This window comes from Agelaius phoeniceus, chromosome 8 (genome assembly GCF_051311805.1).
Source record: "Agelaius phoeniceus isolate bAgePho1 chromosome 8, bAgePho1.hap1, whole genome shotgun sequence".
NCBI lineage: Eukaryota > Metazoa > Chordata > Aves > Passeriformes > Icteridae > Agelaius > Agelaius phoeniceus.
Window position 1 is genome coordinate 38,128,769 of NC_135272.1, and position 27,972 is coordinate 38,156,740.

A 27,972-nucleotide genomic window follows, 5' to 3' on the forward strand; every position below is an offset into this window, starting at 1 on the left:
CAGCATAGAATCTGGGCTTTGAGTCTTCCTTTGCCAGTGCCAGAGCCGTCAGCAGCTGGTGTTGGGCTGACAGAGTTTTTTTAAAACTCTGCCATACTGCAACAGAAACCAATCCCTTTTCTGAATGATGTAACAGCTGCCATCACAAACTGCACCAATATTATTTACCAAGATAATCGCATGGGAGAAAGATGTCTACTGCTGCAAGTCTCCCAAAACCAAAGGTTATTACCAAAACAGCAGAAACTTAGGTCAAGTAACAGTATACTAGTATATAAAAAAATACACATTTTCTTATTTTAAAATTAGGCCATTGCATGTTTAAGATAGCTACTCCATTAAAAAAATCACACACGGAAGAGTTTGAGTTTTGTTTAATATAGCTTAGCAAGTCATTCAAGTAAATTAATCATAAAAATATAATTTAAATACTATGTAAGCTGCAATACGCTGAACACAGGACTCACTAGCAGCCACTTTTTTTACTATTTTCAGAAACAATCAGCAGAAATACTAGCATTCCTGTAATAGGATACAGGCATTTAGCCAAAATATGATTTTAAGATCAAAGAAGTGTATATCTATGTTATGCATAGTTAAATGCATAAAAATGTTACCTTTCAACATGCGCTTTGATCTTCAGTGTCTCTGCAGGAATTTGTACAGGTGACTGGGTGGGCTGGGATGCTCAGACATGCTCCACTCATACATTCAAATATGCCAGTGCAGGTTTATCACTACATCAGTTCAGAAAGAGGTGCCACTGCAATACAAGAGCCACTAATATAAAACTCTCAAAGAGTTTAACAACAATTTTTTTAAGCTCTGGTGACCCAGAACCACTACAGCTGACTGTTATACTTTGATTTGTTATCTGTTTTGGACCATTGTTAGTATTCTCAAAAAAGCAGCCCATTTCTGAGTTTGAACATACCAATGTCATGACTGCCCAAATTTCAGTATTTCTGTAAGAAAGTGGAACTTTGTAAACTAAAACAAACAAAAAGTAAAATAAAAACTACTAAACCCTTATGACATTATCATTTGGAGCAAAATAAGTATAGACCCTTCTCCTGGGAGGACTGAGTTTTTTCCAAACTTAGCTTCTTTCAGACTAAAATTAAAACAGATTGCCCAGAGAGCCCAGCCAAACCAACAGAAATGAGAACCTGGGACTTAATGAAATGAAAGTTGATTCAAGACAGGAAATTGAGTTGGTCAGATGTGTTGAAAATGATGGCAACCAGAAACTACATTACAAAGCTCCGTATAAAACAATCCTTTCCTTCTTTAAGCCATCTGCAGATCTGTGGATTTGCAAAGGAACATGCCAGGTTATTGCAGAAAATGCACCAAAAGCAACATTCATCTGCAAAGTCAAACCACAAAGATGGTACACATCAGATGCTGGCTGAGACAAAACCAGGAATATTTTCATCCCGTATTTATCACCAGGGTCTGTTTGACTGTAACAGGTCAGTTATGTCACCATTTCCTTCTTTGCAGAAATTTCAATCAGACCATACCACTGCTGCACTGTTACTGTGTCTCAGAGTAATTGCAGCACTATGACAACTCGTGGTGCCAGAGCAGAGTGAGGCAGCCTCTTTTCCCCTCTCCCTGAGCAGCTGGCACCAGTGCCTGAGAAGGCACCTCCCTGAGCAAGGTGCTCAGAACATAGGTGCTTCCCAAAAACAAGCCTACTGACTGAAAATGAGTAGCCTTGCTGTGTTCCATCAAGTGGTGACACGGGTCACTGGTCCACGTTCCAGGGCTGCCAGGGAGACTTGCCACCGTATGACATTCCTCTTGGCTAACCAAAAAGAACAAACTGTGCAAAACTAGGATCCCTAGAAAAGACTGGAGAGCAGATTGCTCATGCATGAGAAAAAGCTCCATGTAGCCTTCGAACTAATCTGGATGTAGATTAAAGTTTCTATGGCATGCAGCCAACATTAGATTTAAATATAATGAGAATAGCAAGAAAACCATGTGAGATAAAAAACACCCATCAGTCTGAAAACAAATTTTAAAAGTGGCAAGAAAGCAATTTTATTAGTAAACCTGACATTTTCTGAAGGAGGACAACATAACTAATAGCTGCAGTCAGTTCCAACAGGCTGCATGTGTTAACAGGAGACACTGATGTTAGTTAAAAAAATAAAAATGTCCAGATTTTAATCAAAATAACAACTTACATATGAGACACATAGCAGAGGTCCTCTATGCTCCAGAATCCCCTTAAAATAACTTTAATATTACAATTTACCTTCCAGTGTCTGGGGACACTATGTTAGATTCTTCAAGGCTATACATGATCACTTGAACTCAATATTCTTTAACCTACAAAATGCTTTACTGCTATTGTTACTTTCTGGAACGAAAAAAAATTGAGCTTTACAGCAATGCTTTACAGAACAAAATGTATGCAGATTTTGTTTGCCAAATTTGAATCAGATTAAATGCTAAAAAGAAAAAAAAACCCAAAACAAATAAAAGGGAAACAAAAGTAAATACACTTTCATGGAGATTAACCATAGAACAGTAGTGTCTTTTATCTCTTCCAAGCAACTGTAATGTAACTCTTCCCATGTGGCATGGTCTCAGTCAGACTAGCTGCTAACCTGGGCTCAGGGAACACCAATATTCCTCTAAAGATCACTTTTGATTGTTCACCTTTCACTGTCTAATTTGTACTGAACTGGCCCACATCTAAACCTCCTAGACTGTGTCATTCTCCTCTCCATAAGCATTTGCTTTCACAGAATCATAGAATGTTCTGAGTTGGAAAAGATCTTCAAAGATCATCAAATCCAACTCTTAGTGAAGAGCCCACACAGGGATCAAACCCACAACTTTGTCACAAAGTCCCTTTTCCAGCAGCTGCCTACCACCCTTTGTGGCACAGACCTGGGCCAAACAAGTACTGCTACTCATGGCCAGTGACTGGACAGCACAAATCAACCAGTCTCCCCACCAAAACTGATAGCATTTAACCCTTGCAAAAAATAGCATCATATAGTATAAGCCTCATACATACTCATTTTCCCTTAAATGATATATGCTCATTTTCCCATAAATGATATGATATATACATTTATCATATCATATGCTGATATGATAAATGATACTATGCGTACACAGAGTCTATGTCTGTGTGTATTCACTATTCAGCCACTGAATCCCAAACACACAGCCATACCAGCTTTCTTTGCTAACTCAAAAGCTTGCTTTGCTAATTCAAGGTCTCATTGCAGGGAATGCTGAATGCCAGAAGTAACTTCAGACAAGGCTCCCTACATGGAGTGGAATGACTTACAAGGCATACCTTAACCTGGAGTCCAAATTCTTCCTTTTTCCCCACTTGAAATAAGTGTTCCACTGCTATGTCTGCTGAATGAATTCCATCGCCATCCCTGAAAAGCTTTTGCATGGGGCTTGATGGTGGCCTTTTTCTTTTTCTGTCCTCCAGAAAAACATACACAAACTGGCCAGATTGGGAGTCATCTGCCACAGGTCATCTGCCTGTGATGCTCAGCCAACTCATGGTGTACAGTAAAGGTTTCTTCACTTCTCACGAAGACAGGGGAAAATATGACTGTGAGCCTCCTAAACTCCAAAAAAGATTTCTACTGAGTTCTATGGTATCATTTCAGCCATACACCTTGCTTCATATAAGATCTCAATTCGGATTCAGACAAAACCCAGTATAGTTTATTATTACATTGTTTAAAAAAATCTAAATTTAAATGAAAAGATACAACAATCCTCCGTCCTTTATAAATAAACCCCAGAATTCCCCTCCAACCAGGAGCAGCGGCCCCTCCTGGGGCCTCCTCTGCTCTGCTCCTCCGCGGCAGCGGTTGCCCCGCTCGGCACCAACAGCGCCTCGCACCCCGCGCCCCGGCGGCACCAAACGCGCCCCGCGTCCCGCTCGGCCCCAGCGCAGCCGGAGCCGCCCCGTCCCCGCTCCGCTCGGCAGAGCCCCCGGCCCGCCCCGCACAGCCCCGCACACAGCCCCGCGCGGTGCAGACGCACTCCGGCTTGTATCGAAATCTTTATTAGAACAATCCCCAAGAACTGCGAAACAGAATTCAGCACTTCCGTTATCAAAGAGATTTAAACAATAGGATTCTATTTCTGCATAGCAGAAGCAACAGGATTTAGAGCTCAAATAATCATGCTCGTGTTAATTCGGTTTTGACAAAACAATACGATCTTAAGAATCATATTAATGAAACCTACCTTTCATTTCTTAAACCTCAAAGAGCCATTTTTATGGCTTTAAAACTCATTATTTGGGACAAATGTATATGGACATTTTGTAGCATAGGGTAACAGACAATTTTAATACTAATAGCACTAGTATTACTTGAACATGAAGAAACACTCATTTTCAATTGTTTACAGTGCAGTACAAATTACAAATTACCCCAAAAATCATTGCCTGTATCAAAAGTTTAAAAATTTAGAACAATTTATAAAATGGTTCCAGAATAGGAAATTATCAGTCTTGAAATGGAGAAGGAACCTTATGTTTATAAACACACAAATAAATGTATTACAGTAATATATATGTAATTTTTAGTTTTATTCCTTGTGTTGTAAGTAGCAAGAGCCCAGTTCTACCCACAGTTACACAGGTACAATACACATGATCATTGTAAACAGAAAGCAGAATAGGCCCCACTCAGAAGTCCACTATATCACAAATTAAAGCTATTTTAAAAATCTACTGTATAAAAATGGAACAGTCTTGCATTGTTTTCATTTATTTGCAACACTATTGTTACATTTTCTCCTGGACCACACCATCAATTTTCATAATCTCTCAACAGCAACAGTGTGCTGCATCACACAGTGCAAACACACCTGACATCCTTACTACAGTTGATTTTTTGTTAGTCAATTTGAAATAAAGTGTTGGTTTTCCTCTCTAGCCTTTTCTGTTTTGTAGTCTACACAGTATAAATGAATTTCAAAATGTAAGCCAGGTAAAGTAACAGCCAGTAAGGCACTTTGTCTGCAAGGATACAGCTGTCCAGGCTGAGCAACTGGTCAAAGGGAGACATTCTGGGTTACTCAAAAACAGTCAGTTTATTCTTCATAACCACTTCTTTGACAGCCCACTTGTGGAAGAACACTTACTGACAATTGAAGAATCAGCCTGACATTGCATCCACCAAAATATTTTTCCTGTTCTACAGTAGAACATGCAATAGTGAAATATTTCATAGAATACTAACATTTAAAGGAATATTCAGCATCCTTGGATCACCCAAGAATCATCTGCTGAATACTGTTTGGAAAAAAAATACTCATCAGAAGAAATGATCCTATCTTCTTGTTTCTGTGTTTTGTTTCCATGGGGTTTGTTTTGTTTTGATGGTTTTGTGTGTGTGTGTGTGTGTGTGTGTGGTGGTTTTTTGTTGGTTTTTTTGTGGTTTTTTTTTTTTTTCTTACAAAATTTGAAGGCTTGACATTAAAACTTTGGTATAAAACATGTAAATGAAAGCCATTCACTAATATGCTTTAGGGAGATACAATGAATCCAAATCAAACTAAACAAATGTGATCACATGGATGTGATAGCAGGTGTTTTCTACTGTCTTGGTTTCTACATTCTGCTTGTTTGTGATTTTGAGAATGTTTATTTTTCTACTCATGTAAAAGGGTCTTTCTTCAGATCCACCTGCTTTTCCACAGCTCCTCCCAGGGAGAAGGTGCCTGGCATGACCCTGGGCAGCTCAGGAGCCCGCTGGTTCTGGGATCTGCCGCGCCTGCATCCATCAGCACCGCAAGCACTGACCCAGTGCACTGTGGGCACTGTGTCACCAGCCCTGGGGGGCTGAGCAGCAAAGCACATGGCATATTTCACTGTGTTCCACTCTCTACAGTAAAAAAAGGAATTTTTAATTTCATACTAAAGCAAGCAACAAAGTAAAAGTCCAAATCCAAAAACGTCAATATTAGTACCTCCTCTGTGGTGTGCATCTGCAGACTCTGGCCACAGGATTAATTAGGAACCATTATAATAAGATAGTCTTCAAATATCTTAGGTGAACCTTTCCCGAATAAATATTTGTATTATTTTGACTAATTATTTGCAATTTATTTCTAAAAAGCCAATTTTAATATTAAATAATTATTACTTACTGAATTTATTGATTACAAAATCTACATGGTATTGCTTTGTATTTTCACAGTTCTCAAAATTACATCGTAAGAAAATGGCTTTTAAATTTTCTTCTCAAAAATGATGATCAGTTACATTCTAAATACTTTCACAAAATAGTGAGAGGAGCAAACTTATACATATATATAATTTTTACCATATATAAATAATAATACAATTTAAAACTTTCACTTTTAGAAATTCCTTTAGTAAATGCATAGGTTTGTTACAAAAGTTTTCTAGTCAAATAACTGTATACTATTTCCTATTACGTTTTATTCCTAGTAAACTCTGTGGTTACATTCATATGATAAAAAAGCAAGCTATATTCAGAAATATGCTTTTTTAATTGAGCTCCCAGTAAGACACTCAAGTCGAGTAGAAATATAGATCATGTAATGCAGTTTCTTTAGCTGAATATTAATCAGTAGTATTAAAAGAAAAAAGCTTTAAAACATGGATTGTAACAAGACCAACAGCTTCTTTAATCACAGAATGGTTACACGTACCCCCAAAAGTTACTGACTTAATTCTCAAAAAATATTAGAATCACGGGGAGGGGGGGGGGGTGTGGGGGAGTGTAATCCATACCATGCACATAGTGAGAAAGGAATGATGATGATGATGATGATGATGATGACGACGATGATGATGAAAAAATCTCTCAGGAGTCCTTTTATTTCCCAAAGGTGGGATTCCCAGTCCTTTCTAAAAGTCAAGCTTCCTCTAGGGTATCTCAGGAGGGGTTACCAAAATCTAAGGTGCCTATAATCAGTAGCTATATTTGAAACCATACGCCTTTATTTTACATTATTGGAGTCCTAAACTGAACTCCTCATTTTTGCTTCAGGGAAAAGGCTCCAGCATACAGTGGTCCAAAGAGAAGGCTTACAAGGATACTCCCACCTGCACCTCAGGTCACTGAATTTCAAGATCTTACCATGCCCATGACTGCAAGGGTGTGGATGGTGGTCGCTTGTGCATCAATATGACCCCAGACCCATGGCATGAAGGACAGTATTACTGCCTTTGCAGTGATCACAGACATCACAAATCAGAGCTGTAAGTTAGACAGCAAAATCCCATTGGGATGTAGATGGTCAGTAAACTTTCCCCAGAAACTTGCCTTCGAACCATCTGGAAAAGAATTTGCACTTCTTTTTGTGGCACCAATGGACATCTAGGGTTAGAAAAGTATTTCCAGGTGCTAAACTCCAGTCACAGAACTGGCAAATGTATGGCACATGGCACTTCTGGAAAGTACTGAAATAACTTTTTCAATCCACTGGAATCCATGAAAAATAGGGGCAGGCCTCAGTATGGCTGGGTCCTTGGCTCCCCCAGGAGACAAATAAATTAAAGTCTTTTTAGCTCTGTCTTGGTAGTAACAGACTTGATAAACTCTCCAGTGTTAAGACTTTTTCCATCAGCAGAGATGTTACTTAATGGCAGTGACAATTCCACTACTGGGAGGGTCATAAACCCCACCGAACGTTAATGCGCTTTCTACCAACAGGTGTATGAATGACTTTGTACTAACGATTGGGCAAATTTAACAATCAAAAAGCAAACTAAATCTTTCAGAGCATCTTTCAGTAGTTGAATAATTCATTCTGTACCATGAGAAGATTTGAGTTCAATGTCCTAGTACCTTACTGTGTGAGCCACTGGGAGCATGGAAACGTGCAGGAAGTGCAGCCCCAGCCCTCTGCACCTGCAAAGTCATTCCAATGGCTTGGAGCCCTTCTAAGCTAGGCAGAGGCAATGGAACTCCTTGTGCACACACACAGAGCGAAGACTTTCAGTCAACGGAAAAAAGGACTGCATTTAGTTTTCCTTTCAGTGAAGCTCAACCTCCCTGTAACACAGAACGCAATCAGAGACTTGTCAGGGTTAGGGGGATATTAACACATGTGCATCTCTCTTAGACATCAGCTAAAAATTATACATTCACCATCTTGTACCAGATGAAACCTCATTTGTGTAAACCACAAATCACTTCAGCTGCAGTGGGACCTTCTCTCAGTTATATAATCTTTTAAGCACAACTCCCATAAAACTTCACTTTAAACAGTATCAACTTAAGTATTTTCTGACTACCTTCTTTGGGATCTGCAGGGTACCATCATGTCTTAAAAGATGCAGTTGTGGATGTGATTAAAATATCACTACATTTTTCAGTGTAGGAAATCATTAATGCATGTATAATCACAGTTTAAATAGCTGCAAACCAGCTTGTACAAAAAAATACAATCATAGCACCATATTTACAAATTTAGTACCATCTCCTCATTAACTGGAGTCCCAAACTATCTTTTTTTATGGCTAATTAGGTTATACATTAGTGCTTTCAAAAAATTGCCTGAATTTCTTTTACAAATATACACTTATAAGAAACATTATCAAAACTGCTGTCATCTAAGGCAGCAACTTGTATTACAAAAGTTATTAAAACATCATTATACACTTATAAAAGTTTCAAATTTACATTTTCCTTTTCATAGGCACTCTATAAACTAAAATGTGGCCTTGTTTTCACAGCTGTTAGCTTAAGCATTTAAACTAGTTAAATGTTACCAATGTTGCTCTTTTTTTTATATAAGCAAAAGGAAAAAAGAATCACCCATTAACCAGAAGCATCATTTACAGTTTTTACTTTTGCCTACTTTATACACGTTTTGCTTAAAAGTGACACTTTTTGATGTTGAGGTTTAGCGTTCATTATCCCGCTGCCTTCTTAGGGCTCAGTTTCTTCTTCCCTAGAATTCGGTGGAGGCTCGCTGACATGAAGTAGGGCTTTGCTGTAGATCCATCATTTCTTTCCAGGTCTTCACCTGAATTTACACAGCAAGACCAGTCAAAAAAGGAAACAGCAGTACAACCACACACAGAGACACAAAAAGAATTGAAAAAAGGATAGAGCAATAGACCCAACATTAAAAGAAATGAAATCAAGGTAATTTAGCTTTATTATTAAGTTGATGAATGACATTATCAAATTTCTATTTTCTTAGACCACAAGAGGTTTTACATGATGCAGAGACACAAACATCTTGTCATTTTTTAATGATAGCAATATATCCCTTTTATTCTCCAGATCTTTGGTTTGGCAGTATAGGTAGAAATTTTCAGAAACTCTCATTCCTTCACTGAACCCTGCTATTTTGGAAATCTCTTGCTAGAAAATGTGTCACAAAGACAGCCATGGAGTTAAGCACTTTCTAAAACCGGACCATTTTTCACTGCCTAAGACAAAGTTTACTTGAGAACCTGTTGCCGTGAATTAATAATATTCTATCTGATCTATTGTTCATTACTTAATGGGAGCATGGGAAATAGAACAGAATATAAATAAACAAGGCAGACATTACTTTTTTCCCTATAGAAAAGTAGGAGCTGAGTGTTATTAGTGCTATGTCTGCCTGTCATAATGTTTGCTTAGAACCAAAGCCCATAAAATGAGATAAATAGGATGTAGCTCTCAACTAAATACCAATTTTGAGTTTTCTAACTGATCTTGTTCCTGTGATTCTTTGGCAACCCAGTTTTTCAGAATCCTTGCTAACCTTAGTTTCTATGGAAGTGAGGTTAAAGTGAGTGTTTAAAGAATCAGTATTACCATGTCTGCCTCACGTCAGTAATCCATATATATATGGATTTTTATGAAAGATGAAGCCTATGACTATTTCCCTTAGTATTATCAAATAATTTGCAAATTGCAAGAACAACCACTACCATGTAACTAACTTCTACTTGTGTCCTGCCACATGGCAACACACTTGGACCTACCAGAATGGCTTTCATTATAGAAAAATACTGCACATGGAAGGTACTACATGCTAAGGACACCTGCTTCTTATAATCATATCCTAATTCAAGAACAGCAGATTTCTTTTGTGATTTTAGTATTCTCTATCTGGGCAGCCTGAACAGCAGTCCCTTTGATTGTTTGCCATTGGGAGTCCAAGAGACAGTTAGCTTCAAGTAGTATTTCACAGAATCTTTGAGGTAATTCAGCATAATACTTTGCTCAGGGTTATTAAAATGAAAACAAAATGCCATCTATATACCAAAGAATATATTTGTTACTGTCAAGATGCTTAAGCAAATCAATACTGTACAGGGCTCTTCACAAAGCACCCAGAAGCAAACTTAATGAAATTTAAGGAACATCTGAAAAACAAAAGCCAGATATTTCCATAAACCATAAAGTTACCTTACACTTCTTAAAGTAATTAAATTTGAACACTAAAGCATGGAAGACCGTATCACAGAGCCAATATGAAAAGAAGAAGCTGCTAATTCTTCATACAGTGTGCTAGTATGCCACCAGATCTCTGTGTCTGGAAGGATGGATAAGATGATTTTTTACTCCTCTTTCCATGACTTGCAGGTATTATTGAAAGAAAATGTAGTACTTACAAAAGCAGAGGAAAAGTGTGTCGACACACATTGCATAGACGCTGAAGAACCCATGTGCAACTAAGTAGGAGCCAATGATGACCGTCTACAAAAAACAAACCACAATAAACCCCCAAATTTCTTTCAGCACCACTGTGGTAGTATTAACACAAGTCAGAAGCCTAGTCTGCTATGCAAATTTAGAAGAATTTAATCTCAGCTCTGTATTTCTACCAAAGGTTACTAATACTGTGGACAGGGATCACAGGTTCAAGACACTGCATCCTAACATGTAGTAGCTTCTAGTTTTCCAGCTGGAAATAGCTCCAAACTGAAATTATTTCAACCTCTGAGGAGAATATATGCCAAGAATATTCCAAACTCCTTCAAGAATCACTCAGCCTAGAGATGTTCTGAAATTTAAGGGGGGGCTTACAAAAGGAGAGAGAGATGCATTGCAAGTCCCTTCCATTAGAAGCCACACTGTCATCAGTGTCTTGCTGCCTGGGAAGTCTGGGGAAATGTGAAACCTAATTTTTCTGAAGATTCAGAGCCACTGCAGTGCCACTTCTGCCTGAAGGATCCCAAGGATTGGAGTGCAGCAGCTCAGTCCTCACTTGAGTGGATACTATGCCACTGAGATGCTGACCAAAGAAGCTGTTACCAGACCATGCCCTGAGTAGTCTGAGCACCTCAAACTGCCCCAAGCATTCAGGAAATTAAATGGTTGCCTTACCAACAATGGTACCCAGTAGTAATTTAGCATTGGCACTTCCTGTCCAAAGACTGGTATTCTCTGTGTGAAGAAAAAGAATGCAAGAACACCTGCAAGAAGCACAGGCAATTAGTTATTTCCATGCTAGCTCTAATTTCCCAGGATCTAAAGAAATGGATAAGACAGAAAACAGATCCAAGGCTGGTTTCAATACAAGTTTGTAAACAATACATTCTTCAATACTAATTATCTAACAGAAGAGATATGTAAATTAATCAATTACCATAAAGATATTAATGGGCCCAGAAAGACTTTAATGTTTTGTTTCACTATTCTACTGAATTTAACAGCAAAATTAATAAATACTGTAATTCCACAGTGATGACAAAACACTTTATATCAGCTCTTCGTACTAGTTTTACTTTTGATTAAAATATAATTAATTAGTTAACTTTGAAAGTATACAGAATGCAAAATATGGCTATTTGTAAAATAGGTTTTTGAAACTGCTGTGACAATTTGGAAAAACCACAACAGAACACTGCCAACCTGGATTTCTGAAAATGCTTCATTTAACAGATAGAAAGCCACTTTTCTGTTACAAAAAACCATGAATAGTCTACTTGATAACTACTCTACTGAATAATCTATTTGACATCTACAGATAACAAAGAAAACCCTATAAGGATGCTAGAAATACCCTATTTCTTTTACTATAGCTTATAGATATAAGGGGCTCAAATACAGCAAAGCTTCAGGTCCTGCAGACCTGTACCACCACATCTATAGGCTGTTACCAGGTGAATCTCATTTGCAATTTTGTTCAGTTCTTACAAAAGGAGAACTGACTGTGGCTGACTTATTGGATGTGAATTTGGTTTGATTCAACTATGATGATGCAGCTGCAGAAGTCCTTGCACCAGCCACACATTCAAAAGCTGTAAAAGCAATTATGGAAAAGACACTGTCAAGGCAAACCAAGTGCTGGGCAGGGGGGAGAAAGGGAAAAAAATGGTTTTAGATCAATCTAGCAAATCCTAGAAACACAGAAATAGATTTCCAAATAGTTAGACAAATGAGAACCTCCAGCTGCTAACTAAGCACATATGAATATGGCAGACGTGCTTGTGGGTACCAGAAAATAAAGCATACCATTTAGAAAACAAACAAGCAGCTTACCTACACCACCAGCAACAAGGATTTTCCCCAGAAATAGAAGGAAGTCTGTAACCTTGTCCAGAACTGCAACCCTGTTTAGCAAAGGACAAATGAGACATAATGATCACAACCAGACATTTGTATTCTTTCTCCTTAAATCTATGGATAATTGCAAAACATGACCAGAAGCTGTCTTCTGCTGGTTTTACAGGCTGACAACACAGCACCACAGACAGGTAGTGCTGAGATGGGTACTGCTACAGCATCATCTCAGGAGGCAAAAAAGCACTGAGCCTTTGTTGGGCAAGGCCTTAATGTAGCAATGCTGCTACAGGACTGACATGGAGACTATTTATTCCTCGAGTTGGTTTAAAAAAAATCAACCAACCCAAAACTTCAAAATATTTTTATTTCGGCCTTACTTCTAGGGGAACAGATAAGCGAGGCCAGAATAGGAGAAGGACACATCAAAACAAAAAGCCATATTTATGTAGATTGCTGGTAGGCCTCCTTTTCACTTAGTCCTTCTGGCCATCTTTCATGACCTTATAATATGCCAAATCTACTATTCTAAGATATCATGGTACAACACGGAAGGCAGGAAACTTCAGAGCGGGAAGATAATCACAGATGAATGAAGGCAGACAGAAAAGCTGATAATAAATCTGCAGCTCTCATTGGAGTACAGCAGGGAGTTTCTGCTCAATGTTCAGACAGCCTGTCTTACCATAAACTGCAGATAAATAATGGGATGAAAAATTAACTTTGTATCTTCAACCTCTTGATAGCACAGGGGGCCATATTACCACTATGGATGTGGTAATACACAGTACTGACTACTGCAAAAAATAAATGTTAAGAACTACTAAAGAGACAAATCATCATTAACCTGTCAGAATTCAGATTTAGCAAAATGCACAAGATAAAAACATCTTTATTTGAAACAACAAAATTATATGTCTAGCTCTTAACTATTGCTCTTACTGGTTAAGAGCAAAATCACAAAGAGCAGAGAGGTGATATTCTGTAAGGAAATGAAGGCAGCTTCTCTCCTATTGCACAGCCATTACTCAGTATGGACATGACTGTCCTGATATTAGTACAGGGTAACACAGTGAAGATATTCCATCTCCCAGCTCCAGTCCTTTTCTCTTCTTTCTTAAGTGCCATTTCCACTTTCGTCTTTCAGCCCTTGTATCCATTTCCCTCCTCCTCCAGTCCTTCACTTAATTCTTTTAAACCACTTAACCAGTTTTACTGAGTCTCTTGCTTGGTAATTAGATTGTGTTGTATTGCATCAATATGGCCTGCTCCTAAGTTATTCTCCCATTACGTTTTGATCTTACAGTAGCAAAGGAGGAGCCAGGAGCAGAGAAGGAAAGTACTGATGAGAACAGGGAGTTTGGCCACACGCTCGGTAGTGGAAAAAAGGGCCAGGAAATTTCCAAGCATCAGAGGACATCTGGTTATGTTAAAGACAATCTTTTGGAAAGGAAAGTATTCTGTCTTCTTTACTTCCACTCTCCAACACCTCATAAGATTTCTGAATGAATCTGAAGACTTAGGTTTTCCTGCTTTCCCTTTCTCAGACCAAGTGGACCAAAGCTCAAAAAACAAACATATGACAGATGATGAGCACCCCATTCCCATCTATCTGCAGATCTCCTCTCAGGGGCTCCACTTGTTTCTTGGAGGCATTATTACAATGTACTGGATACTTAGGAATTTAAAGGACCAATCACAACAAAACAATGAGATTCCATCAGCTCTGCATGGGTTACTATACTGGCCAACCTGCTGTTATACACTGAGTGTAAGAAGTGAGGGCCACATTTGAGGACAGAAGTGGCACTCAGTATTTGGACAAGATATGGGAGAGGAAAGAAGTGTGCCCCCAGAGTGCAATAGTAGGAACTCCTGACATTTCCAAGAAGGGAAGGAGATAGTCCCTTACCTCACCACATTCCGCATGAGCAAAAAGAATGCTTCCTTTGCCGAGGTGCAGAAGTTTTTACCATATATGGCAATCTGTAAAATAACAGTGGCTGTTAAGTAATTTAAATAATTAGGGTACCTTCTCATATGCCAGGATCCATCTGCATGTAATGCATAGCTCTCCCTAATTTGTGGCCTTGAAACTCAGATGAACATAAAACACTTTCCTCAGTCACCTGCTACTTCTCAATGTTTCCCATCAGGCTGGGACAGAATATTATCCATCTTTCCCCTTCAAATCATCTGGCAATGAGCATGCCACCCCTTGTGATCTCACAGGTAGTAGACTAAGTATTAGTTTGAGAAGAAGAGCAAAAAAGGCTCTTGTCAAGGCGTTCTTCTCCCTTTGCTAGTTACCTAAACTAGATTTATAGTCAGTGGAAAAGAATAGGCACTTGGAGAGCTGAAGTGAGCTGACCCCTGTAGTTATCTCCTTGGACCTGATGCTGCTTTCCCTGAAGAAGAAATCTGCATAAAATAAAGCAGTAAAAGTTATTCAGGAACAAAACTACTTCTTCCTGGAATAGTGTTCACCAGGGTAAGATATACCAGAACAGCTCTCAGCTCAGACAGTTTATGAACTGTGAAGAAGATTGTCAAAAACACTTCCTCTTCAAGATGGCAAAAATTTGAAACATCAATTGCATCAACACAGGTTATAATGGACCCACTACAGCCACCTCCTCTGAGACGAGAAGTCTGTGACTGTACCATTCAATCACCAAAATTGCTTCCAATTGGAAAAACCACATCTTCACATAAATTAACATACACAGATTTCAGCCTAGGATGTTCCAGCCAGAACATCCTAGGCTGAAATCTGTGTATGTTAATTTATGTGAAGATTTCAAACTTCTCTTATCTGGAAGCTAAGAAGGCTTATTTGAGAAAAATATCACTGCTTCTGCTAGTAGAATTTGTGCTTCTAACTTCCAGGTAGAAATACAATCATCACATGCCTTCTGACCTCCTTATTCAACTATCACCTCCAAACAGAAATGTCATCAATATGCAATATGAAATAAGCTAATATTCCTGTTAAAATCAGGGTATCAATTATTGAATTACAGGGGCAGTTAACCAGTTATTTCATCCCTTCCCACTTATTTTGGGGGGGAGGGTGATGGACAAAGACAGGAAAAAAAAGAGGTTGAAATTAGAAGGAAAAAAAATTGTACTTTTTCATAGTAGAACCACACATATGTACTGAAAACTCCCATAAATCCCATTATCAGCAGATTCAAGTACTGCTGGCTTTTGATGAACTAGTAGTGTCTAGGATATTTTAATGTTCTAGATAGGGGAGACAACATGCAGACACGGGACATACCATGATGTAGGCATTTCTGTTTATAAATTTTAAGAATTTTTCCAAACACCAGAAACAGCACTTGAGGCAGCAGAGTAGGAATCTAGTGAAGGAGTTCTGAGTACCTGAAAAGAGCAGGAGAGAGTACATCATACACAGAACTCATTAATAGTCGTCAGAATGTAGAAAGCTATTCAGAAGAAGACCTTAAATTGTGACATTATTTTTTTATTTCTGGGTATGAACTCTCTCTCTCTCAACCAAATTTAACTCACTAGCTTTCAATTAGATCAGACTCATATCCCATCTGAACTTTGCATTAGGTTCCCAAAAACATAGACTCAGCTTGAGTAAATGAACACAAATTTACTGGCTTCCAAAGAAACTACAATGGATAATGTGGAATTAGTCTCTTTTCCTTGCTAAAAAACAGCTTGGGAAAGTAAGGAAGTAATATAGCAAGGAAGCTCTTAACAACCTAGGGCAGATTAATAAATCTCACCTTTCAGTTTGTGATCCAGGTATTCCAGTATTACTCTAATAAGCTGGACAATTGCAAGAATTAAGGCTCCAAATGCCAGCGAACCTGTATGGTATCTAAAAACAAAATATTTGACTGTTATGTCACACATGTCCCTATGTACATGGATATACGTATGCATATATGCATGTATATACAAATAAAATCAGAAGTGAAGGAAGGTCCTTTAGTGGGAATTAAAAATGAATGGACCTTTATCCCGATCCACCACAGAGGAACAGGATGAAGCCATTGGTGCTGTTGGTGTTTGTGAGTGTCTGTCTCTCAATCTGTGTACACATGTTGTGTACATGTATTTTGTGTGTGTGTCTACTGGGAGTACCTGCTCAGCATTACAATTGGTTGGATCTAGGGGCAGGGAGCTGCACCAGCCTTGGTGCTGTAGGGCTACAGGATACAGCCTTCACCAAATAACTACATCTACCCAATTGTGCTGGTTGGATAGACTAGAGCTAGTTTTTTTCATAGTAGCTTGTGCTATGCTACATTTTGGATTTCTGACCAGAACAATTATGATAACACACCCATGTTTTAGCCATTGTTGAGTAGCACTTGCACAGCACCAAGAACTGCTCTGCTCCTCACCCTGCCCCACTGATAAGCAGGTTGGGGGTGCACGAGGAGCTGGGAGGGAACATGGCCAGGACAGCGGACACCAAATGACCCCAAGGATACTTCACACCATACTGTGCTGTGCTAGGCAGAAACAGGTGGTGGAAGGAAGGGTAAGAGGGGAGCATTTGAAGTTACGGAGTTTGTTGTTCCAAGACACTGCTACACATGAAGAAGCCCTGATGTACTGGGGACATGCCTGCCTGTGGGAAATGGGGAGTGAATTCCTTGCTTTGCTTTGCTTGTGCATGCAGCTTTCTTTTACCTATTAAACTGTCTTAATCTCAACCCACGTGCTTTCGCATTTTCACCCTTCAGATTCTCTCCCCCACCCCACTGTGAGGGAACAAGCAGGCAGCTGTGGGGGGCTTGATTGCCACTGAGATTAAACCATAATGCTGACTAATCATTTTCTTATGATATTCTAAGATTGGCTTCCTTAGCTGGAAAAAGAGCATTTGTCAGATACATGACAAGGCTCGCTTCCAGCTCCACAGTCTTACCGTATTGCTCGTCCAAATGAAGAGAAGAGTGGCCACAGTGGAATATCAGCTGGTTTTCTATAAGCCCAGTAATAAGAGGCAAAGGCACCAGCAAGGGTACACTGACCCAGTGCAATTGCAAAGTTCACCAGCCAGAGAAAGACAAAGGCATTGGCTAACTGGAAGATGAAGATGTACTTATGGTACAGGCTTTCTCCTCCATAAAAAGCAAAAGTACACTGAGCACCTGGGCACAATTTAGTCACATTGGTTGTGTTAAAAGTCTAAATAGAAAGAAAAAATAAACAATCATAAGTAATGAACTCTATATACATAGCATCTGAAGTTTAGCAGGTTAATACAAATAACATAACTCTGCTTGATGTTCCATTATGTCATTCAAAACTGCAACACTACGTAACCTGTTTACATATTTAAGGATTCATATCAAGGATTTATGCAGTCTTCTGCAAAGATTTAACTTCAAACTAGGTACTGGCAAACAGGGTTGTTTACCACATACCTGAAACTTGAATAAATGAAATTTGAATTTCAGGAATCTACTTTTAAGATATATAAATGCTTTGTTAAAGAAAATCTCCTCAATTAAAACAAAAATAGAATTACTTATAAACTAGATGCCAAATTGGATGTTCAGGTAAATCACTGTGGTTGAAATGAAAAATGGAGCTATACAATTTAAGAGAAACTGTGGATGTGGTCACAGTTTATGTATCTCAGACCATTAAAAAAAGGAGTAATCTAAACATTTAATTACTTTTCCCTATTTCTAGTGTTCATTTTATATATTTGCTTGGTTTGGACACGAAATGAAACCAAATCAATTCTAATTCCTCTATTTTGTAGTGTTTAGACATCAGCAGGGTGTGCATCACCACTGCAATACAATGAAATTTAATGCATCAGTCTCTGCTCATTACCTCTTGTTCCACTGCTGGGTCCCCAGAGCAGAGCCTGGTTCATGCTCTGACCCTCCCTGCACAGAGGGACACCCAGGGCTGAGGCCCCTCTCAGCTGGGGCTCCTCTCCAGACTGAGCAGCCCCAGCTCCCTCAGCCTTTCCTGGGCACCAAGATGCTCCAGGCCCTTGCTCAGCTCCAGGAGCTCCTGTCCCTGCTGTGCTGAGGAGCCAGAGCTGGACACAGCACCCAGAGGTGCCTCCAGGGCTGGGCACAGGGGCAGGATCACCCCTGACCCACTGGGAATGCTCTTCCTGAAGCACCTCTTGGCCCCCAGGACAAACTGCTGGCTCAGGGACAGCATGTTCCCCCCCAAGATCCCCAGGTCCTTCTCCACAGAGCTGCCATCCAGCAGGTCACCTGCAGCCTGTGCTGGTATACAGGGTTATTCTTCCCCTGGTGCACAACATTTGATAGACTTATCTAGTTTTTAAAGAATCCTTAAATTAAAACCCACAGCCAAGTAAAAAAAATTGACTTTGAAGGCAAATTTATTTTGAAAAATTTAATTTGAAGGCAAAATTAAAAAACAAAACAAAACAAAACAAATATTTTTGGAGCTTCATAAAGGTAATTACTGTGCCAGAAAAAACTAAGCTTCTGCTTCAAATCATGGCTAGTCCCTGAGCAACTTTGAGGTGCAGCTTTCATTGTTTACCACTGCCTTCAGAAGACCTCACAAATTCAAGAACATCTTTCCTATAAATTTTTTTTTTGTGTCTTCCTTTCTCACTCTACAAATTAGAATGCTAACATTTACAAGACAGTTTAGCAGAAAAACTAGTTTATGTCTGTAAAATAAAGAAGTGTTACCTGAACATCAGGTAATATTTTCAGATTTAACATGGGGACTCATTACTTAAAACACGCACATTTTTTGCTAGAAGTGCATTTAATAGTGATTAAGAAATGTAGTCAGTATAGCTTTCCCTATAGGTAAATATTTGTTACACTTACCTCTGGGTCACAAGTCAGGTTTGCATACTTGCACAGTGTTTGATTAGCCATTACTTTATACACCGGTTCTCCTGATGTGGCCAGAAAACTGAATGAAATATTTTAAGGAGGAATCATAGAACTGTGGTTTTTGAGCAACTTAGGATTCTGCAGTGGGTAACCACTAGCTCTAAAGAACTTGTATGTATAACAGAAAAACTGCTCTTGCTCTGCAGAGATATAGCTGAAGGGTTGACAGACAAGACCAAGTACTCTCATTACTTAAAGGACTACTGCAAACTCATACCTGGAGCTGTAATTACCCCTGACCAGAATGGGCAGGGCGCATAACATTGAAAACCATCCCCATCTCTCCTCCACATCTATCTTTGACAAAGCAGATTATATAGTAGTTCTTGTATTTTGGCAGAAGTAGATACAGAGCATAATGGTGAATTAACACTGCCCTGATCAGCAACAACTGACAGTCTTTGCATATGAAATAACAGCTGCTTTTTAATCAGCAGTTTTCCCCTTTTTTAATCCTTACCAAGCCCTTGTTGTTGAGGAACAAACAGTGTTGAGGAACAAACTGTTAGGCAATTCAGAGGAGATAGTGCACTGTATATTCACTCGCTCCTTTCTCATATTTTTCTGAACAAAAAACATACATAACCCATTCCATCTCCAGTTAACTAAGAAACCATTAACACTAGGCCTATGGAGCACACAGCACATTAAAGACCATATTCACTCTTCACTGAGGGCCCATTTCACCCCCAAGAGTCAACCTTATGCAGTACACAAGGCTTTGTACGATCCCCCTGCCTTGGGCAGACTTTTAGTCCAGGTTTTTTTTAAATTCTAATAAAATCACTGTCTGGTTTGTGCATCACATGTAGATGTGCAGTGCAGAAGACTGCATCAGAAGATAAAGTGCTAAGTGACCAAATAGTCCTCTTAATATTGGTTTAATTAATGTGAAATAGCAGAAAATTATCTAGTCTTGCAGACCAGAAAACTTGCTCCAGATAGGTACACAGACAGAAGGATACACAGCTGTCACAGCCCAGTAGGAAATACAAATTGCAATGAGTAAGAAGGTGACGATTGGGTAGAACAGTGTAGACATTATATAGCCAATTGCCCTATAAAAGAAACAAAATATATCAATAAGCTGTAACAATTCCAGAAACTAGCTTTTTATCAGTCCTCTTCCAGCAATTTTACTTTGAGAACCTTGTTGACACTCACAGCATAACCTAGTACTGGGATCTCAGAATACTGCAGGAATTTTTTTTCTTATGTATTCAAGCCTTGACTTTGTCATTTCTACCACTCCACTTTTATCAATGGTACTAAAGTGAACTTTTTCCATTTGCCATGTTCCAGCTTGTCTTCTGCTTTCTCCTTCTTCATGACTGCTTCAGAGACCTATCTCTTTCCAAGGCCATTAACTGATTTCCATGACATCTTCTTGCCAGCTGCTGCAGACCCTTTATGTCCTAATTCCCACTCTGCTCATCCTGTGTTCTTCCTTCACTCCTACAGACCTGAAACTACTTTATTCTATTTTGTATTTGACAACTCTGTTCCCAGCAACTTTCCTGCCTTAAGCGCTAGCTATGTAGAGGCAGAGGCAGTCAACTTGTCTTGCAATGCCTGCACAGACTGCACCTTCCTGCACTTATGTGACTTTCCTTGCACATGCTGTACATAAGTGGTGCTCACCTATGACTAATGGAAGGCAAAATGAATAATTGCCTTTTCCTGTTGACAGCTTAGACAGCTTCTTTTAATATCAAGGTATATGTAGCCTGATATTCTACTGCTAATTCCTGTGGCTAGAATGTGACTAGTGGCAGGAACTTGAGCATGCTAGTTCCCACTCTGCCAGGGACTCATTCTCTGGAAGTGGGAGTTGATACCAGCCCTCTTGGTTAACCTGCTGCTATCCCAGAAGTGAACATCTCCAACTGGGTATCTCACTGGATGTAAATTCAGAAAGCATGTGCTTTGTTTACTCAAACTTACAGGCTGGCTCTCTTTATCACAAGCCTTTTTGTCTAGTACTATTTCTTACAGTATTTCTTCTATAACTTAGGGCACCTCTGATGTTATTTGTTTTATAGGATGCAGTTTCCAGACAGCAAAAGCAGAAAAATTTACTCAGTTTCTAAAGGTAAAGTAGTAAATGCTGGGGGGAATTCAAGGAAACTGTCATGTCCAATCCAGAGGTTTTGAGCCAAACATCAATTGCTGTCTGAACACAGAGGCAAAAAAGTCTATTACAAGTCACACAGGAGGACACAGACTTATGCTGTTTGAGAAATAATCACAAATTGGCTGTGTTCAGCAGTTATTGGCAGGCCTCTTAGTATCACAATAGGACATGAAATGAAACAACATGCACACTGGAACCTCCAAGGTAAAAAAAAGGGAAGTTTAATTCTCGACCTTGATATATATAGAATTGGAAAAGTGACCCTGGATTAGGGGATGAAATTGCCACCTCTCCAATGACACTGGTCAAATCAACAGTCCATGAAATTTCTCCTCCTCCAGAAAGGAATGCAAAAACAATCATTATTTACATAAAGTGCATGAGAACTCCATTACAAAAATGTGAACATCAAAAGGCTTAGAAGAACTTAGAAGAACAGGGCGACTTAGTTACCATTAAGACCATGCCCTATTATTCCAAAACACTGATTAAAAACTCTTGTTTCTAACTATGGATTTCAAGTCAGTTATTGGCATTATAACTAATATTTTTGAAAATGTAGCTAAAAGGTATTGAAAAATATAATTTGATTTCCAATCATTAGCACCTTATTTTTTATCTTCCTAAATACATGATCTGGTCCGTTGTTAGGTTTACAGTAATTACATACAGTGTTTCATCTCATCCATTATGCATGAAAGCAATAAATTCACCTTCAAGTGACCTTTCCATGCTGCTGGAAAACTACAGAATGTTATTACTAATCAGCAAGAAGTTTATGAACTTTCTAAAATCCTTCTACCTGTCAAGGTTGTGAACAAAGGTTTTGAAGAATGTTAAAAGTGTTCCTGGATTTTAATGAATGGGAATTAAAGAGTATAATTTAGTGCTGCCTAAATTAAATGCTATGTTCTAATTGCACAGTAGCATAAGACAGGAAACAGATACCTGGCTAAATGCAGAACTTCAGTATTTCTTAATCCCATGTCAAAAATCCCAAATTGTGATTCCTGGGAACCGCAGCAGCAATAAAGATGGCAGAAAACCATAAGCAAGTGCTCATAGATAAACTTAGAGCTAACGCTATGTGCTCTGAGAACACAGGCTTGCTTTCAGGACCTATGAGACCATAGCCTATTTGCAATGAAATCCAAGAGCCTGACATTTTAAGTCAGTCAGCTTTAAGTCCATTTATCCTTTGTAATACTCTCAATTAAAAAAATTCGAACCCCAAACCAAACCAAAACCAAACCAAAAACAAACAAAAAAACCAAACCAAACAAAGGAAAAAAAAACCCAACAAAAAACCCAAACAAAACAAAAAACCCCCACTAAATGTTCTGTGTAAAACTGTGTAAAATAGGAACCACTGTGAACAAAGCCTATGCAGATTTCAGGAAACACACAACAAAGAGGTCCCTTTAGCCCTGAACTCCCATATCCTGGTTTGCCTTCTTCTTTACTCAGAGCTAAAAAGACATATCTTAGACCACATCCTCTTACATCATCTGGTCACAGAAGTTTCTTTTTCTCTCTGCAGATTTATGCCTGTCCACACAGAAGTTCGACTGGACCCAGCAGAATCTCCTGGTCTTTCCTAAATAGAAGCCACAGCCAAAACAACACTAATCCTCTACCACTAGTATAAGACTCAAGGAACAATCCAATGACAGAGAAAAGTTGGCACTTACAGGTCCCAGGCTCCTATAAACAGTATACCACACTTAGATTTTCTTCTGAGACACCTTCTTTGCACTAAGTGTATGTGGTAACATTAACAGTGTATGAATTCTTAAGGTAAGAAGCAGAAAGATAAGAAATACCTTACTTTAAAAGAGAAAGCTCTATTAAGTACAGCCTCATTAAAAGGTAACTGATATTCCTTGAACGCCTCCTGTGAATTCCTTGTTGAACCTGTTTCATGCAACAAATGCAGTGTCGTATTTTAAACCCCAATTTTCTGCCCTTGGTAATGCAAGATGGAGTTCAAGAAGAGTGCACTCTAGAGATCATTTAATAAAATTCAACATATATTAAAATCAGACAAACATACCTACTACCTTCCTTCAACAGTGCAATAGCAATCCGAATCCGATTTCTTAGGAAGATCAGCATCAGTATGATTATGACCTCAACACCACAAAGTATTATCACTGTAAACAAGCAAATAAAGAAATTAGATTTATCAAGAACGAAACCAATATGATGCTTCTGTAATTTTTTCCTTGTAATTTGAACTATTGTTCATGAACTCTGTTAAATTCTCTGCCTGAGCAGTTCTTTCTCCAACTGCACCTGCCAAACTTCAATCCCATTTCATAGGTTTTTAAGTCTCATTGAAAAAACATTCTATTTGCAGCGAGTTAGTCAGAATGTATATGACCCTGATATTTATGTTTTTAACAGAAAAATGGAACATATAATTCTCAGAGAAATATTAACTTCAATGTGAATGCAGTATCTAGTCTTAGATACAATTCATCCTTTACAAATTTTACTTTCCATAAACAAGAAATTTGCTCATAATACAAGCATTTGTTCATGCTATACTGTTGCTCATTTGTAGTATTTAGATAATAAAAAATAGGAGATGAAGAGTCAAGTTTTTCATGGAGAGCGCATTTTTCTGATCTACATTGTTCTAAAATGTAGATGTACTAAAATCAAAAGGTTTGTTTGAGTATTACCCTGGCATGAACTCCTTTCACCTCATTTGAGTTTAAAAAAAAAAAAGAGACTAAGATAGGACCATCCTGGTCAAATCACTTTCACCTTCCAGTTGCGTTGCTGGAATCATGCTCTGATATTAGAGAGCTGAGAGCTCTTAATTATAAGCAGCATTTGAATCATAACTCTGATTTCAGTAGAGTCTGCTTCTATCTGCTTTCTATTCGTGTTGGTTCAAAACCTACTTCTACAGTAGAAAGTAAGAAAAATCTGGGAACTTCATCTAGAGAAGACTGAGTCTTTAATGCCTGAAGCACACATCCTCTGACTCTGAGACATATCCATTTATTTTTGGTGCTTCAGATCATTAGACAACATTTAAACCAGCCCAGTAGGGGCAGATTATTGTATGCAGCAGGACCTGTATCCTCCAGCTGAAACCAAGAAGTTCTGTGGAGGGAGAGGAAGACAGAAGGGATAGGACCCTTAAGTATCCAAAAACTTATATGAAGGTTTGCAAAGGAAGATGAGATTTGGCTTTAGGTCCCACAGCTTAGATATAGTCTCAGAATATCAGACCCAATAGTCACAGAAGATGTTGAATTGCAATCCCAAGTATTACCCCTGGCAACAGAACTGCAGGTGCCATTTCCCCATGAAGGAATATAAAAACAGGATTCTTTGAAGTTGGTCTCATTCCAATTTGTCTCTGTTAGATTACTGTACTTGTCCAAAACATTGTGAAAAAGGCAAGCATTGTCAGTACATGATGAGTTCTAGACTAGGACTCTGACTATGTTTTCTTCAAGGATATGTAACTATTTACTTTGCTGGGTGATTTTGAAAAAGCAAATTAATTCCTGAGTACCGTAATTTACTCTTGTGAAAGTGACACTAAACTCTAGGTAAACTATACACTGGCTGCTAAGAATCAGGCAGGGGAAGAGCCTGAAGAGTTACAGGGGAAAAAATGCATAATAAAGTCCTAATATTCTCTATGGAGAGCACACTAAAAAGCTTTGCCTCAACAATATATATAGAAGATGTCTCATAAGCTCAATGATCCAACACAGAAGTAAATGAAGACATAAAGAAGAGACAGGAGATTTAAGCAGTAAGCTACTGTTCTATTAATTTAGCTACCAATAGGGAGAGGCAGTGTTTTTGGTTATGATCCATTCATCATCAGTTAAAAGTCTGTTCATCTTCTAACAGAGCAGTAACAGGAATGCAAGTAATATTTGACAGTTATTTCTTCCCTCTTCTGCTCCTCCTTTCTTGGGGGGGGGGGGGTGAACGTGTATGCTGCAGGTTGTCTTGTTCCAGTAGGATTTTGTTTAAAATGGTTCATTTCACAGTCTTAGATCAGACAACAAGAAGATTCAGTGACCTAAGTGTAAACTGACAGGAGAACTTGTTGTGGTTTTCAACATCCTCACAAGGGCAACTAGAAGGGCAGGTACCGACCTCTTCATTCTCATGACCAGCGACAGGACTCTAGGGAACAGCTGGAGCTGGGTCAGGGGATTTAGGTGGGAGGTTAGGAAAAGGTTCTTCCCCAAGAGTCAAGCACTGAACAGACTGCCCAGGGAATGGTCATGGCCCCAAGGCTGCCAGAGCTCAATGAACATTTGGACAATACTCTCAGGCACAAGGTGGGATTGTTGGAGTGTCCTGTGCAGGGCCAGGAGCTGGACTTGATCATACTGATGGGCCCCTTCCAACTTGGCATATTTTATGATTCTAAGACACAAAACAAGTGTAGTTATTAATGTGACTTATTAATCTCATTTCTGGGGCTCTCAAAGAGGGAGAAAAAATAATCTGAGAGAGAAAAGTACACTTCCTTGCACAACTTCATCATGATGAACTTAATTACTGCTTTCTGCTTTCCCCATGGTGAAGACTGAACGCACAGGAAGTAGAATGCTCCTAACAAAAGATTTTTTCATTCTTATCCCTAGTGTGATTGCATTATCTCCCCTTACAAATACACTAGCCTCTTTTAAAAAAGCATATTTTTTAAATACAGAGAAAGGGAATTCTGCTTTCTCCTCTGAGCAACGTGTAGAGGAGGAGATTTAACAAGGCAGAAAGTGTATTAAGACACTGACTGATTTTCCTGAATATCCATTAACAGATACCAAATGTAAAAGGGCACTTACTAAATGCTAGCCATGTTTGCCTCAGTTGCAGGTACACTTTGAAGTCTGTCTGGAATCCAATATCATAAACAGTGAGGTCAGATCCAGGTATTCCTTTAAGATGATCATACTCCCAGTAACAATGCCAGATGCCTTTTAAAAAACAATCAATAAAATAGGAGTGTGTATGAAGAGTGCAAAGACAAATTAAAAAAAAATCTTACAAGCCAAATGTTTTGCTTTTGTATAAGCCTGTCAGGTAAGCAAAGCCCAAAAATGCATCACTGTGAGACTAGCCAATTATGATATCATATATATGGGAAAGAAATATCAGTACAAGTGATTACAGACTAAGCATACTGTGCATAGGTAATGCAGGTTACTACATCTGCTGATAAGTATCAGCACAGCTGGATTCTTACTGCATTGTGCTGCCATTTATGTCCTTCTCACTTAATTGTGTCTAAAACTAGGCATTAATTCACCCAATTGTACCATTTAATTGAAGTAACTACTGATTTTCCAGACTTAAGCAGTAAAAAAAATAGTCTGAGGCTAGAAAATTACACCTACCATAACCTATAATTCCAATCACACCAAAGATGAAAATCCAGAAGAGAACCCCAGCTGTGAACCTCAATAACACAAGGAACAGCAGACTCAACATCATTGCAATGAACAGTCCACTAGAAAGTGAAGAAACAGAAACACAGGGAAAATGAGTGTACGAATCTATTCACATTCTTGCATTCCTGTTACTTCAAATGAGGGTCACTTCATCTCAGATAATAGCATGATTTGTAAAAAAGTATTTCAAAATATTCATTATGAAATACATTCTCATGGCTGTTATCTGCCATTACAAACAAACAGCTTATATATGATGATCTCACATATGTGTACTAGATTCTCAGGCCAGTTGAATGGGATTAATAGAATGCCTTTTTTGTCACTTACACCAGCTGAAAAACTCACTGCCTTTTTCAGGCCACAGTCTAATTTACAGTACAGAAAGTTAAATTGGAGGGATACCTATGTGTGGGGAAGTTGCTGGTTTATGTCCTCCACAGAAAATCCCTGCTTGCAAAGAAACAATGTTAGTAAACAACATTCTAGAAGCTTCCTAGGAAAAAAAAAAGAATTACATTTAGGAGAAAAACCATCAGGAGGTTAGAAGGACATAATTTCTACTCATCACCACTTCTACTAAGCAGAAGACGAAATGATTAGGGCACTATGATGCATAGAAAGAAACTGTTAAGAGCCTTTCTATGAAGTGCCTAAGAAAGACATTTACAGTGCCTTTTCTTCATCAAGACAATAATTAATGTAATGTAATGTAATATAATGTAATGTAATGTAATATTTGTTTTCATTTCACTCCTAGAAAGCAAGTCAGAAAGGAAAAAATTATTGCAAAAGGCTTTTTCACTCCGCATGGCTTTCTAAACAATTATGAAGAAAGCAATATGAATATTAATCCCATTGAACAAATATCCAGCTCAGATGCTTTAAAGAACATTCCATGTCTCATTATTTTTAGTAGGTGTTACATGCGAATTTTGTATTAGTACAGACTCAAAAAAATTTAAACCCTCTTCTCTCCTGTGTTCAGTAACTTTTCTTCTGAATGT

General features: G+C 38.6%; 1 protein-coding gene across 3 annotated transcripts in view; it reads right to left on the reverse strand.

Moving 5' to 3' along the window:
- Positions 1-4,044: 4,044 nt before the first annotated feature.
- The window catches only part of SLC44A5 (solute carrier family 44 member 5), a 71,016-nt gene continuing 47,088 nt past the window's right edge, over positions 4,045-27,972 (reverse strand). For all 3 annotated transcript variants that reach the window (XM_077182670.1, XM_054638404.2, XM_077182669.1), the window contains exons 10-22: positions 26,912-27,024; positions 26,360-26,491; positions 23,581-23,680; positions 20,359-20,451; positions 19,325-19,412; positions 17,410-17,672; positions 16,256-16,350; positions 15,775-15,878; positions 14,404-14,477; positions 12,471-12,541; positions 11,313-11,401; positions 10,598-10,682; positions 4,045-9,009 (exon numbers count right to left, since the gene is read on the reverse strand). In XM_077182670.1, coding sequence (XP_077038785.1) covers positions 8,897-9,009; positions 10,598-10,682; positions 11,313-11,401; positions 12,471-12,541; positions 14,404-14,477; positions 15,775-15,878; positions 16,256-16,350; positions 17,410-17,672; positions 19,325-19,412; positions 20,359-20,451; positions 23,581-23,680; positions 26,360-26,491; positions 26,912-27,024 — 1,420 coding nt within the window. In that variant the 3' untranslated portion in view covers positions 4,045-8,896. The remainder of the gene's footprint in view (positions 9,010-10,597; positions 10,683-11,312; positions 11,402-12,470; positions 12,542-14,403; positions 14,478-15,774; positions 15,879-16,255; positions 16,351-17,409; positions 17,673-19,324; positions 19,413-20,358; positions 20,452-23,580; positions 23,681-26,359; positions 26,492-26,911; positions 27,025-27,972) is intronic.